The 14,758-nt window shown below is 46.3% G+C and overlaps 3 protein-coding genes across 8 annotated transcripts; 1 reads left to right on the top strand and 2 right to left on the bottom strand.

Moving 5' to 3' along the window:
- Positions 1–2,376: 2,376 nt before the first annotated feature.
- On the bottom strand, positions 2,377–11,870 carry LOC110184097 (putative fatty acyl-CoA reductase CG5065). Of its 3 annotated transcripts, XM_020952484.2 has the most exons (11): positions 11,348–11,870; positions 8,524–8,807; positions 8,040–8,465; positions 4,379–4,817; positions 4,186–4,317; positions 4,001–4,129; positions 3,408–3,939; positions 3,106–3,345; positions 2,905–3,036; positions 2,722–2,847; positions 2,377–2,659 (listed from the first exon to the last, which is right to left on the bottom strand). In XM_020952484.2, exons 2-7 carry the CDS (start codon positions 8,801–8,803, stop codon positions 3,846–3,848), a joined length of 1,500 nt encoding a protein of 499 aa, XP_020808143.1. In that variant the 5' UTR covers positions 8,804–8,807; positions 11,348–11,870; the 3' UTR covers positions 2,377–2,659; positions 2,722–2,847; positions 2,905–3,036; positions 3,106–3,345; positions 3,408–3,845. The 3 variants fall into 3 exon arrangements, with proteins under 3 accessions (XP_020808143.1, XP_020808142.1, XP_020808144.1); XM_020952483.2 differs by lacking the exons at positions 4,001–4,129; positions 4,186–4,317; positions 4,379–4,817 and having other exon boundaries at positions 3,408–3,606; XM_020952485.2 differs by lacking the exons at positions 2,377–2,659; positions 2,722–2,847; positions 2,905–3,036; ... (3 more) ...; positions 4,186–4,317; positions 4,379–4,817 and adding exons at positions 5,227–5,508; positions 5,584–5,712; positions 5,786–5,917; positions 5,987–6,425.
- Positions 11,732–13,955, top strand: LOC110184100 (protein CDV3 homolog). 4 transcript variants are annotated; one of them, XM_020952490.2, is made up of 4 exons: positions 11,732–12,768; positions 12,837–12,919; positions 13,087–13,330; positions 13,401–13,955. In XM_020952490.2, exons 1-4 carry the CDS (start codon positions 12,559–12,561, stop codon positions 13,662–13,664), a joined length of 801 nt encoding a protein of 266 aa, XP_020808149.1. In that variant the 5' UTR covers positions 11,732–12,558; the 3' UTR covers positions 13,665–13,955. The 4 variants fall into 4 exon arrangements, with proteins under 4 accessions (XP_020808149.1, XP_020808147.1, XP_020808148.1 ...); XM_020952488.2 differs by having other exon boundaries at positions 13,069–13,330; XM_020952489.2 differs by having other exon boundaries at positions 11,732–12,777.
- On the bottom strand, positions 13,856–14,734 carry LOC110184101 (putative gamma-glutamylcyclotransferase CG2811). The gene is made up of 3 exons (XM_020952492.2): positions 14,253–14,734; positions 14,085–14,192; positions 13,856–14,019 (listed from the first exon to the last, which is right to left on the bottom strand). Exons 1-3 carry the CDS (start codon positions 14,564–14,566, stop codon positions 13,977–13,979), a joined length of 465 nt encoding a protein of 154 aa, XP_020808151.2. The 5' UTR covers positions 14,567–14,734; the 3' UTR covers positions 13,856–13,976.
- Between the last annotated feature and the right edge of the window lie 24 nt (positions 14,735–14,758).

Raw genomic sequence — 14,758 nt, 5'->3', positions numbered from 1 at the left:
CAGTGAAGGAGTCATTTCCGACCCTATAATTCATATATATTCTTGATCAGCATGAATAGCCGAATCGATCTAGAAATGTTTCAAAGAAAATCAATTTTGAAAATTTTTTTTCACATTTTTTGTGTTAAAAAATGTCATTGTCGAAATCTAAAAATTTGACAAAATTTAAACTTTATTTAATTTTTAAACTCAGTATGCAGATTTGTTAACCCCATAAAAACTAGCAAAGAACAGCTTCCCGAATTGAAATTAATGCATTTTTGGCTTAGTTATGGCTTTTTTAAATTTCAATTTATCGGAAAAATTGTCATATAAATATATATAGATATCAACTCAAAGAATGGTATTATAATATCAGTCAGAAGCTGAAAACACAGTGAAGGAGTCATTTCCGACCCTATAATTCATATATATTCTTGATCAGCATGAATAGCCGAATCGATCTAGCAATGTTTCAAAGAAAATACATATTGAAAATTTTTTTCACATTTTTTGTGTTAAAAATTGTCATTGTCAAAATCTAAAAATTTGACAAAATTTAAACTTTCTTTAATTTTAAAACTCAGTATGCAGATTTGTTAACCCCATAAAAACTAGCAAAGAACAGCTTCCCGAATTGAAATTGATGCATTTTTGGCTAAGTTATGGGTTTTTTAAATTTCAATTTGGTGGAAAAATTGTCATATAAATATATATAGATATCAACTCAAAGAATGGTATTATAATATCATTCAGAAGCTGAAAACATAGTGAAGGAGTCATTTCCGACCTCATAAACTATATATATTCTTGATCAGCATCAACAGGCGATTCTTTCTAGGCATAAAAGAAAGATAACACATTTTTTTCAATTTTTTAAACATTTTTTAAAATTAATGCTTTTTTGGCTAAGTTATGACATTTTTAAACTTTGATTTGTTGAACAAATTGTCATATAAAAATATAAATAATAAAATCGTCCGATTGTTCCAATGTCAGCTATATATATGTATATATATAGTCCACCGATTCGCCGTACTCCGACTTATATACTAGTAAAATTATATAGACAAATAACTCCACAGTTCCATTCAAATAGCTTGATCTTAAATTTGTTCCAAAATAAATCTGTCTATATGCATATGATTCCCAACTGGTTCTAACATCCCCGGAACGAAGTGACTGCTGCCTGCCCAGTATCAGACATGTGTTGGGTTACAAAAGTTGCAAGTCATTGTTAATTTGTGTTCAAAGTTAGTAACTGATCATACATGCTTACTGGTCATAGATACTTATTGATCATACTTACTTACTGGTCATAGGTACTCACTGTTCAGAGTTACTTACTGCTGACAGTTAATTACTGATCATAGCCCTATAAATCGTCCGATTGTTCCTATATCAGCTATATATATGTATAAATATAGTCCACCGATTCGCCATGCTTCGATTTATATAACAGTAAAATTATATAGAAGAATAATTCCATAGTTTCATTCAAATAGCTAGATCTTAATTTTGTTCCAAAACAAAACTCTCTCTGAGCTTATGATTCCCAACTGGTTCTAACATCCCCGGAACGAAGTGACTTCTGCCGGCCAAGTCTCAGAATAGTGTTGTGTTACAAAAGTTGCAAGTCATTGTTTATTAGTGTTCAAAGTTGCTAACTAAACTGATCATACATGCTTACTGGTCATAGATACTTATTGAACATATTTACTTAGTGGTCATAGAACTACTGTTCAGAATTACTTACTGCTTATAGATACTTATTGATCTTACATACATACTGGTCATAGATACTCACTGTTCAGAGTTACTTACTGCTCACAGTTAATTACTGATCATAGATCTATAAATCGTCCGATTGTTCCTATATCAGCTATATATATGTATAAATATAGTCCACTGATTCGTCATGCTTCGATTTATATAACAGTAAAATTATATAGAAGAATAATTCCATAGTTTCATTTAAACAGCTTGCTCTTAAATTTGTTCCAAAACAAATCTCTCTCAATGCATATGATTCCCAACTGGTTCTAACATCCCCGGAACGAAGTGACTGCTGCCTGCCCAGTATCAGACATGTGTTGTGTTACAAAAGTTGCAAGTCATTGTTTATTAGTGTTCAAAGTTAGTAACTGATCATACATACTAACTAGTCATACTTACTTACTGGATACTTTCTGATCATAGTTACTTAAAGTTCATTGCTACTTAATGATCATAGTTACTTACTGGCCATTAAGATCTCTGCTAACATTGTCGCAATGTTAAAAGCCTAACTTAATTATAAACTTTTCACGATTATGATTTCTCTTTTTATTGTTTATGATTTTGTAGAACTTAAAAGTTCTGTTTAAAATGTTAAAAGCAGTAGAAAGACGTTAAAGATTATGAAAAATTGCGGTTTTTATTTAATGTTATGTAAAAAATGGTAAATATCTTCTATTTCAAAAAATAACATGAAGTGAGTTTATATATGTAGGTATGTATATAATATCGTATACAAAACACCTGAACATTTTTTCTTGATCCTTGACCTGACTAATTGGGACCTCACTTTCTGGCCGAAATGCTGTTGAACACAATATCCACTATCCCCAGTTTAATGCAGGCCCAGTAGGCCAGACCCGAGAGGATGCAAGTTTTACAGATGCGGTCCAGGACATACATGCTGCGAAAAGGACCAGAGCAGGTGAGAAAAATGTCAGCAGGAGAATTACTAAAAGAGCTTACAATCTTAATTGAATGCGGGATTTGGGCAGGGAGGTCAGGGGTTCCTTCATCACGTACTGGCGTCCACCCAGAATGCTGACTTTCATGTACTCATAGTCGTCGACATCGTCTGTGTTGATCTTGAAACTTTTTAGAGAAATTTCGGGTAAGATTAATCTCTTAATTCTTGAAGTGGAAACTTACATTTTGCGATCAGCGGCGTTTAGCTCCTTATATATTTGCTCAAAGTGCGTGGACTTGAAATCCCAGTTGCGAGTCGTGAAGAACTGCAGCACTTCCAGCCCCACCGCGATCTTCGTTTGCACCCGGATCATGCTGTAACGAGAGGAGAGAAGAAGGCATCATCGACCTTGCTCCTGGCACACGAGCTCACAAGAGTCATACAAGCGTCGCTGTCCGAAGATCAGCAGCAGGAAATCGATAAGGTAGGCCGGCAGCCACATGAACATGATGCTGCAGAAGGTGTGGTAGAACTTGTTGGAGGTCATGTTGCCGTCGGGATACCAGAGTCCGAATTCGAAGGGATACTTCAGCCCCAGGTCACGGCCCACGTCCATGATCCACTTCCAAGTACGCTTCTTGGCATCGTCCACGGTCAGGTTGTACACTGGGATCTGCAGCGGTCTGCGGCGAATACGAAGGTTTATCAAACAAGCATTTGATGGTTAAGCATCTTCGGGATTTACCTCTTCTCCGCGAGAGTGTTGTGGTAGGGCAGTAGAATCAGACCGTTGATGGCAATGTCCACAGGAATGACTTCAGACTTTAATTCGCCATTGCAGATCATGGAACGGATGACTCCCTTGCCGGCTCCAATCAGGACGCCCGTCGGCCCGTTCATGTTGTCCACCCAGCCCGGCAGGGGTTCAGACACCGCTGGCGTTACTGCCGGAGTACATAGAAAAGACGTAAGCTAAGCCCACTTATAAGGAGTCGCGACAAGGTACAAGAACGATGCCGAAGAGAAACAACGTGGCAGTGGGCGGTAAGTGTGTGTATATTAAACAACCTTGGATCATGTTTATTTGGAATCGAAACCTCGAATATGCGTAACTAAGACTAAGCTAATTGACTAAGTTAATGCCTGTGACCACCAAAACCAATGCAAGCTCTGGGCTCTGGACTCAAAATATAGCCAGCACCCCCGTCCACTTCAGGAGGTAGTAGAAGAAGAGTCCCACGATGAGGGTCTTGCACACGACATCCACGACATATTGGCTGGAAAAGCAAAATAGTTCCCATTATTTGGCTTCTAATGGAAGTCCTTTGCGCTACTCACATCTTCATGTGCAGGCGGGCCTTGGGAATGTCCTCCTCCTTCTCCTTGAGTATGAACTTGCGGGCCCCCTTCGCACACTGGATCATATACTCCTCCTCGGTCTCCTTGACATTCATGTTCATGTTGAAACTGGAAGGAAAGTTTTATGAGTCTAAAGAAATATGCAAAGAAAACTGAGCACTTACATGGCCTTGTCTTCCTCGTTGAGCTTGTTCCACAGCGAGGCGTAGTTATCGGAGCGGAAGCACCAGGCATTGAGCGTGAAGAACTGAAGGACACCCAGGCCGGTGGAGATCTTCTCCTGGACCCTCAGCATGCTGCAGGAAAGAAACCAGAAGTCAGACGCATATGCAGGCTAAGAGGACCAATGCCACTCACAATCTCTTCTGGCCAAGCAGCAGCATCAGGAAGTCGAGGAAGTAAGCGGGCAGCCAGTGGAAGAGGGCCACATTGAAGTTGTGGTAGAAGGTGTTGGTGGTCACGCATGGATCCGGGTACCAGAGACCCGCGTTGAAGGGGATCTGCTTGTTGATGCGCTTGCTCATCTCCACCACGGTGCCCATGCACATCTTCCGGTGATCGGCATTCGTTATGTTGTAGACGGGCACGTTGACCGGACGCTTGGCCTGCTTGTTGAACTCGTACGGAATGACGATCAGTCCGTTGATGGCATAGTCCACGGGTATCACCTCGGCCTTGTTCTTCTGGTTGACCAGCACCGAGCGGATCACGCCCTTGCCGCAGCCGATCATGAGACCAGTGGGTCCGTTCAGGTTGTCCACCCATCCGGGCAGCGGCTCGTAGGCAGCTGGTGAGACTGTGGTGCAAGTAGGGAGTAAATTAAAAGGGGAATAGCTTCTCTGATAAACTCTACATACCACGAAGCCCTGGTTGATGGTCACCGATGCCGTGTTTAGAGTGTTAATGTGTGTGTGAGTGGGGTTTAAGTGTGAGTTTAAGTGTGTGGGGTTAGGCCTTGATATGGGGTGAGAGTGTGAACAGATATGCAAATAAGAGGACAGGAGATAGTGTGAAGGAAGTCTCTGACTCTAATTGTTCTGTGGGGGTAGGCCTGTAGTGGATCGTGTTCGTGTAGTGGTTGTGTTTCTGTTTATGTGGTTCGTGTTGTCTCTGGAGCAGATAGTCCTCAGCACTGGATCAACACAATTGGACACTTTAAGCACAGACACATAGACTACAGTACACAGACACATCGCACCTTGAGGTTTATTTTAGCTCGTTTTCTCGTTTATTTCACATGAAACATAGATATTCACTTAAATTAAATATGAAAACCAGATCCGGTATCCCCGGAGTTGTGCCCCAAAGCGAACCAAAGCGGAGATTGATTGGAAATGCGCGCAATATGAATTGGAATTGGGCTCGGTCTGGACCTCCCTCCCGTCAGGCCCTCTCAGACGCCCAGGAGACGGGCCACCAGGCCGTAGACCCAGTAGCAAAACGAACCCACGATAACCGTCTTGCAGAAGCGGTCCAAGATGTACATTCTAGAAATGGAATGGAACGGAGGGTGGAGTGCTCAGAGATCAAAGACTCTCGGGAGTGGGGTTGGGCTCGCTTACAGCTTCAGCTGGAGCCTGGCTCGCGGCAGGCTGTCGGGCGACTCCTTCATCAGGTACTGGCGACCGCCTTGGACGCACGACTCAATGTACATGGGTACGGTCTCCTCGGGATCCATGTCCATATTAAAGCTTCGAGCGGGAAATAAGTAATCTTTGAGCTCCTCAACTCTCACTTTACGTTGAGTTATGTTACGTTACGTACTTTTTCCTATCCGCTTCGTTGAGCATGGCCCAGAGCGAGGAGTAGGCATCTGACTTGAAGGTCCAGGCGCGCATCGTGAAGAACTGCAGCACCTCGAGACCAACTGAGATGCGGTTCTGGACACGGATCATGCTAGGCGCGAGACAGAAACGAAAAGGAGGTCAGGATTTCCACCCAGGAGCCACCTCAGCCGTCACTTACAATCGCTTCTGGCCGAGCAGCAGCAGGATAAAGTCAATGAAGTAGGCGGGCAGCCAGTGGAAGAGTATTACGTTGATGTTGTGGTGGAACTTGTTGGTAGTTATGCACCCGTCCGGGTACCATAGGCCCGCCTCCATCGGGTAGCGGTAGCCGATCTCCTTGCTCATCTCGATCACCTCGCCCCACGGCATCTTCCGGTGGTCGGCGCACGTGATGTTGTACACCGGTACCTCCGCCGGCCTCTCCTTGAGTTGCGCGAACTGGTACGGGATCACGCAGAGCCCGTTGATAGCATAGTCCACTGGGATCGCCTCGGACAGGAAGCGCGTGTCGATCAGCATGGAGCGGATGACGCCCTTGCCGGCGCCCACCATGAGGCCGGTGGGTCCGTTCAGGTTGTCCACCCAACCCGGAACGGGCTCGTAGGCCGACGGCGACACTGGTCGGACAATGTTGGAGTTCAGACTCACTTCCGGGGGGTCGGAAGCGTGGTGGAGGCAGATGCGTGGCGAAGCCTTTGGTAGTGACAGGGCGCAGCGTGAGCGAGGACAGGGGCTAAGCGTGGGCTGTTTCTTCTGTTTTCATTGCATGCTCATTGAACTTTTTGGTCAATGACGACGCCAGTGGCGGGGCAGTGTGTGTTTAAGCAATGTCTTGGGCCGCGCGCATGTAATTCGCCTTTTCCTTTTTGTTTTGTTTTGTGTTGTTTTTTAAAAGCTCATGTTGTAGTCTGTTGTTGTTTGCGCTGTTGTGGGAGCTGTGGCTGGATCTGATCTGTGCGTTAGGCAGAGTGTGCGAGGAGGGGAAGCACATTAGGAGCACCCCACTTGGAGGAGCACGCGGTCAACGATTTCGTATAAAAAAACACACGGAAAGCGCAAATACACGGTACAAATTAGCGGAGGGCGGCAAGAAGCAACTTAAAGCTAAGCACCACACCCCTGGTGTGGCCACCAGATTTCATCGTTTCTTTTTTAAGCTGCTACAATCGGCAAAATCCGCAAACTCTGCGGACCTTTGATCGCCAGTTAGCAAATGGAGACGCAACGCTTCGTTATTGACTCTATCTATGGGGTTATTTGTACAGCTAAGCGGGTCAGCGCCGCCTCGAATCCGCCCCTAGAACCAACGGATTCAGGCAAATGTGTGCTCCTCATTGAACCTATCATTAAGGGGAGCGAAAACGAGGAAATATTTGCTTGCGTCCCGTTTCCCTCCGAAGGGGCTTTTGTTCTTATATAAATTAATAATATATAACAAGGCCTAATAGAATTTTTACTGTTTTTTAAAGAAACAAAAACATACATTTTCTATTTGAAACTGCAGTAAAATTTGAAATTGCGATATGAAAAGAACTTAAAAGAAACACACTATTAATTATGTGAAACTGCAATAAAATATCACTTTGGAATAGGAAACTGAGAAGAAACCTATATTTTCTAGGTCGTTTATCATTAAAGCTCCTGAAACACCAAACCGCCCACTTATAAATTACCCCCAGCCTTAATAAAATAGTGTTATTTTCTTCAGATTTGCATTAAGCCAAGCGAACAGGTTTCAGTCAGTCCGTCTGTCTCTCCCCGTCTCTATTTCCCCTAACCTATAGCTATATAAATAACGACCTTTCAGGTTTGCAAAAATTGGTAATAGAAAAGTTTAATTGACTGCCAAGAGTTTGGAAAGATCGTGCATTCCCGCAGAGACACTAAAAAAGCCGGGCCAGGTGGCCAAAAATGAAATAAATAATACACAAGGCAAAGACTTAAGCCAAGAGATAAGCAAAGGCGCATGATTAGTTTGCGGAGGGGAACCTAACTCATTCCCGGAGGCTATTGCAGCCTCCAATCCGATGGGATCTCCATAGCCAGCGCCAAGCAAGCAAAGCCCCCAGCCATAGACATTGGACATGGGAAATTAATGACGCGAATTAATCGAATTGCTGCAGAAGCCAAAGCACACGGAAAGCACCACACAGAGAGGTGACAGGCACCAGAGAGGGAGGGAGAGGCTGCAGCTGGAGCCGGAGCTGGAGCTTAGTCAAGAGGTCACTTACCGATGCTGGGACGGGCGATGATCACCGGCATGGACTCGTAGTGGTCGCGCACCAGCAGCTCCGCCAGCCGCTTCGAGTAGGTGTAGGTGTTGGGGTGCGGCTTCAGCAGATCGGGGGTGATGGCGTCCAGGGTCTTCACGTCCATCCACTCGGCCAGGCGCATGAGGTCCTCGGGCTTGTGCGGGAAATCGTACACCTTCTCGTACATGACCTCCTGGTCGCAGTTGCAAAAGGCTGTCGAAAGATGGATGAAGGCCTCCAGCTGCTTCATTTGCTTGGCCACGTTGAGGGCGCGCCGAGTGCCCAACAGGTTCATGTCGACGGCGTCGCGCAGATTGCCCTCCAGCTTGAGGGTGGCCGCCATGTGGAAGACAATGTTGGTGTTATCGGTCACATGCTTGAGGCTGTCGCCGCTCAGGCCCAGCACTGGAAAAAGGAGCAGAGCTAGAGTCTTCATCTTCCAGTAGATCAGGAAAACACTTACGATCGAAGGTCACGTCACCCTGGTAGATGGTCACCTTCTTGAGCATGTGCGGACGCTGTTCCTTGATGCGCTGGAAAATGGGCAGCTTGAACATCTCCTCCAGGCGCGTCTCCGGGGTCTTGCCCCGTTTTGGGCGGCAGATGATGATCACCTCCTTGAGCGAGTGGCAGGAGTAGAGAAGCTTCTCCAGCAACACCTTGCCCATGAACCCAGACGCTCCAGTGATGAAGATCGTCTTGTCCTTGTAGTACTCCTGCACGGGCGATAGATCCACCGTCATCTTGCTGCAAAAGAGACAGGAATGGGGTTCAATTAGTGGTCTGGAATGGAGTCCAATGGAGTGGCGCAAGAAGCATTCCGGGAAAGCGAAAACCAGTCAAAGGAAAAAAACACTGGCGATTGGCAAGCGGCAAGTGGCGCAAGCAGCTGCACAAACTGGGGCTCGCGATTCTGGCCACGCGTGCCGCTCTTGCCACATCCAGACTCGCAGTCGCAGTCGGACTCGGAGTCGGAGTCACTAGCAACCTGCCGCAAACGGGTTTCCAGTTGGACTTTCGGTTTCCACCGAGTATTTGGATTTTCGATTGCGCCTGCGGATTCGCATTTCTTTGCTCTGCCTTATGCAACGCTGGGGCAGCTGCCTCGACTGCTTTTTATATCGTCCCCACTCCCGCGTCCGGGCGGGGATTGTGGCAAGTATTGGTTGCTCAATCTGCATGTGTCGTGGCCTGGCCTGGCCTGGCCTGGCTTCGATTGCAGCCGCGTTACACTTGGCCAAATCTGCGGCACAACCAGATCTCCACCAGAGACAATCTCGGACAGTGGCTTGCACTTTGGCCATGCCATGACATTTCACGCAAGACCGAGCTCGATTGTTTACCTCTTGATTCTGTGGCCAGGTGGCCACAGTATCTTTATCTTTCGCTGCCGGAGAGTGTTTACCTGCTCCAGTGTTTACCGAACCAGGCAAAATGGAAATAGCAAGGAAGCATGACGCAGCTGCTCCACCTGCGCCTTGAACTACAACCACCAGCTGTAATCTGGGCCGGAGAAGAGCTCGCTAGCTCAATGGGGCGGTTCTCCTTCATCGCTTGGCGGCTTGGTCATTTGGCGCTTGGCGGCTTGTTACTTAGCCGTCAGCTTTTGGGGCTTTATTGCCAATTAAAACGCGACCGCCGAATGTGTGAAAACACAGCAAGAGCAGCCGAGCCACGTCGAGAAACAACCTCAGATCGCTTGCACTTATGCAAGCCTCGAATTTTGAGAGCCGACGCCGCCGCCGACCTGGCCAAGTTGTCAAACTCGAAGTCATAAGCATAACACACATAAACAAAGAGTCTAGCTCGAGCTGGAGCTCCAACTGAAGCTGAAACTGAGACTTAAACTGAACCTATGACAACGAAGCTTCATTTGGTTGACTGCAAACGAAAGACTTAGGCAACGAACTTGATCCATATAAGTGATGTGAAGGAGAAAGCAGTTACTATAAACATTTCATTAAAATCAAAAAGTAATGCAGGGTGATTTTGGATATTAATGATAATATAACTCCAAAAGATCTGCTCCTACAAGATGTATGATTTACTAGAAGAACATCCACTTTTAAGTTAAATATACATTCGTATAATTAATAAACGTGATAGGGGCTTAACAATTAAGTTTAATCTCTAAAACTGCTCCTGTGATTGACGACCCTTAACCTTAAATATTAAGTAATTTACTACTTTTTTTAATATTTTTTTTTAAGCCTCAATAAAGGTTGACCCTTTTCCAAACGTTTTGCAAAGACTGTTAATAAATTATGGCTATTCATGTGAATGCCCCACCTCCGTTTTGTCATATTTTTATTAGAGCCCAAACCGGTATGGCTTTCGTGTCTAAGTAAAGACACATTTTCGAATCTTTAATTAGCCAGCAGTGTAACTGTGTTTATTGATGGTCTGTTCGTCTTGTTTACAAACGGCCACCTCGATGAACTTTTGTAGCGTTTTGCAACTCGGTAACGACCTCAGTCAGAACTTCATTTAACTAATCCCAAGCCAATAACTAAGTTAACGATAGTGTGACGTTAGTGGGGGTCATTAAAATTTTCCAATGCAAAGTGCAGTAAATATGATTGACTGACTGACTGATTGGCTGACCCCTTTTCTAAGGTTGCTTGTGTAAGCCGAGGAAGAGCTAAAGCTGAAGCTGAGCTCGTGTGTGCGTGGAGGATCATTAAGAAAACCACTTGAGGCTGAAACATTAAGCCATGAAATCGAACAAATTTTAAATGTTTGGCAATTCTTCCATTCCATTGCCCATTTTGCCTGAGAGAGACAGCCTTAGCCCCAGTCTTACATATAAATATACAAAAAAATACAAAAATCCCCTCAATATGTAAATATCTATTGATACAAAAATGAGATGGAAGTCAAGCCACACATAAAATTAGCAGCAGAAAAAAACAAAATCTGAAACGCAAACCTTAAACTGAGACTGAAACTGAATCTATGGCCGAAATATATGCAAAGGGCTCACGGAACTTGGAAGTATCGAAATATCAGACGGCGACAGTTCACGACACGACCCTGACACAGACGCAAGCAGGCGATCTCAGCGTTGGGTTAGAGCCACTTAATTGCGGTCAGATTGGCATCTAGAGAGGCAGCCGACGCAATTAAACGCTTCGCTGGGCAGCTAAACGCTTTGAATTGCAACCAAATTGCCCCGAAAAAATAATAAGAAACCGTCAAGGAGCTGCGGAGTTGATCTTTGGCCAGGTGAAGTCGGTGTGAATGGTTGAAGACCACCACCAACGTTGGTAGTCAAGTGTTTCAATTACCTCGGGTGCTATGGATTCTCCTCAATTAAAGCGCTTGCAATATTTTTAAAATCAAACACGTCACTCGCGCACGCGAAACGATGCGAGACTAAGTCGAACTGGATTGGATCGGAGTCGGAATCGGAATCGGTTTCTGATCGCGTTGAGCGGCGGCTGTGGAGGAGGAGGAACGGCTCGATGTGCACGCTGCGACGCTCGAAAGAAGACTGATCGCGGCCAGCCTGCTGCTTGTCAATATGAATGGGTTTCGGTTTCGGGTTTGGAGCGCTCTGTGGCTCCGGGATGTGGCAAACCCAAAACCAAAGCCCAAACGCAGCCGAAACGTAGCGAAAATGTTGGCCAGGTTAGTGTTGTTGGTACATAAATATCTATTAGCTTGGCTAATCTAGGCGGAACTCGTACTTAGTTGTCCACTGGCTAAGCACTTAGTTGGGGTCAGGTGGGAGATGGGAGTCCCTATAGGAAAACTAGGCAAACATGTTTGGCCACAGTTTAACTATTATTGGTTATTGGTTTTTGCACTGACAGAGGAGATGGCAGAGCTCTAGATATATTGGGCATGAATATGCATAAGGGATGCAAAATTAGCTTTTGCACGGATCGACTGAATCGAGTCGGCGTTGTCCATTACACAATAGCCAATGGCCCAGCTTTGCATTCGCTGCCACCGCCATGGCTGTTTTCTGTTGCTGTTGCTGATTTCCACTTTGTTCGACATAATTAGGTGGTTATCAATCTCCTATGCAAATCGTGTGTATGCAAATCGTGTTGCCCAATGCTGCGAATATGGGTAATCAGTGCTTCAGTCTTTCCTGTGATTTTTGCACACATTAAATTATGCATATTGCCAATATTGTTGCAAAAAAATTGAATGCCCGTTAGTATTGGGGTTTTGAATAAGACCGCCAGCTACGACTTATCGATAGTCAGTGCAACTAGACGAGATCACAACCAATTGGTCGTCACATCTCCAATTAGGAAACTCTTTATTTCACAAAAGTTTTTTTTTTATTTTTTGCCCTAAACTTTTCTAAGTTATATTTTTTGGACAGAGGTCCTGTTTCTGTAACTGAACGATTACTTAAAAATCGATATATTGAAAGCACACAACATCGACAATGACCCACCGCCACCACCAGTGGCCTGGTCACACCGCCAAATTTCCCGTCGAAAAAGTCGCAAATTTTATTCGCCTAAAATAAACTGCAAACATGGCCGAGCTGGACGATTTCTTTGCGAAAAAGGACAAGAAGAAGGGCAAGAAGTCGACTAAGTTTGTGACCGCCGACGAGCTGGTGAAGAACCTGGAGGATGGCAGCAAGCGAGAGCTCGTCAAGCCTAAAAAACCGGAAGCGGTCGCTGGCGGCGTGGCAGTAGCAGGCGAAAACGAGACTAGCGCCAAGGTGCCAGAGTCCGTTGCGGTGTGTGCTGTGAGTTGTGATAAAATAAAAGCTAATCGCTTATCCCCAATGCTTTATCCGCCATGCAGCCCGTCGAGGAGGAGTGGAAGGAGTTCGAGGAGGAGCAGAGAAAGGACTACAGCGGCCTGAAGATAGGTCAGCTGAGTACCATGTGAGTTTCTGCCCCTGCGCCCTCTGTGCGCGATACCATGTGTGTCAAAATCACGATTCTTTCACTCGAACCCAAGCTCTGGACATTCATTACGTTTTTCATTTAACCCATCAATATCGCACTATTGCACCAACTCGCCTTCTCTAAAGCAATTCGCCTCATCGCAGAACCGCCACTGAATCCGACGAAGTGCGGGCAGCTCGTGTTCCCACTGCAACCGATGGCGGCAGTTATGAAGAGGAGGAAGAGGACAGCAATGGCTATGATAACGCAGAGTCCGGTGAGAAGCTCGTCGGCCACGGACCCTGGAAGAAGGTGATTCCCGCCGAGGAGGTGATGCAGATCCCGGTGCCGGTGGAGGTCGAAAAGCCATCGTCCAAGACCTACGTTTCTCCCGCGTTACGTTACAGCGTGAGTAGAGATAGCAGCTGCCCGATCCGATCTGGTAACCAGTAACCGTACACCTCTTTCGAATCTGCAGCAACAAGCTGGCTTGGGGAGCGCACTGGGCGGCGGCTCCGTCGGCGGTGGCCTGCGTCCTCGACGCGCCGCCCCGGATATAACCAACACCGAGTTCTTCCCAACGCTCAGTGCAGCGCGCCCGGAGGAACAGCGCAAGAAGAAAAACGAACCCGCCTTCGAAGAAGTACGTCATGGTGGCCGCTTTCAGCGTGTGCAGGAGGCCACGAGCGCCCCGGTGGCGGCCTCCAACCGGTTCCAATCGCTCGATGATGAAGCCAGCTAGGTTTCAGCAGCTGCTGCTGATGCTGGCCACGGGAAGCGTTGTCAACCGTCACAGTGTCCGCTGCCGAGCTCAAGTCATCCAGTTCCAGGGGTTCTGCGCCAGCTCATGCGATCCTTCTAGGCTTCTTTATTCATCTATACCTCCTCCCCCACTGCTACTCTACCCTATGCCACAGCCACAAACTACTATTGTTCATTTCGTTTTGCATTTTTTGAAGTATGGAATCAATGTAATAGAATACGAATAATAGCCATGCGTTGAAATCCGTTTATAAACGTTACTTTTTTATAAGTGTCTCCTCTTGTCGTTGTCTCACTCATCCGTCTTGAGGTCCTCCGGCTGGCTATTCAAGTAACTGAAAGAGAGGGTTGCTTCAGTCAGTAGGATAGATCGTCTCGGGACGGCGCTGTGCGTGCTGACTTCTCGCTATACGGCTTTTCCGGCGTGTTGTGGTAGCACTCGAGCTGCTCCTTGGCCAACAGCTTCTCCGGAAAGTTACGAATCAGATACAGCCAGCACTGGACGGTCCTGTAACAGAGGAACCGAATGTACTCTTTAGCCAGACTTCCAGCTGCCTGTGCCACCTACTCATCCTGCTCGGTCCGTATGGCCTGTTCCTCGCGGTCGTAGTAGTTTGGGTAATCCTCCAGTTCGTCCAGTTTGCCAAACATGGCCTGGTCCACTTCGTAGATCTCGCCTTGTATTTGCTTGCCCTGGCCGGGCTTGGCCAGCAAGAATGGAATGTTGTACCGGGTGCCCACCACCAGGGGAAAGCGTACCACTGTCGTGCCTTTGCCGAGAAACCGGGAACTCCCGTTCTCCTTTTTCGTCAGCCAATGGTGGTTGGGCTCCCCGCGCTTCAGCGTGCCGTACACAAAGACCCTTTGCAACATACTTCTCATGGGGACACTACAGGGTGTGGTGCTTATCGGTTCCGCGGTCTATCGGGGCCACAAATCTGCCTCGGAGATTGCTCAGTCGACGTAACCCGCCCGATTTCTTCTTCTTGCTGCCATTCGCAGCGCAACTGGTGGACTACACCGGGAGAAATCGGGTATAGAACCGGATATGGGGCTAATGGAAAAGTACCTCGA

Source organism: Drosophila serrata, unplaced genomic scaffold, assembly GCF_035046125.1.
Source record: "Drosophila serrata isolate PLE 108 unplaced genomic scaffold, ASM3504612v1 contig_334, whole genome shotgun sequence".
Lineage (NCBI taxonomy): Eukaryota > Metazoa > Arthropoda > Insecta > Diptera > Drosophilidae > Drosophila > Drosophila serrata.
The sequence above is the reverse complement of the archived record's forward strand: the minus strand, read 5'-3'. Positions and strand labels throughout refer to the sequence as shown.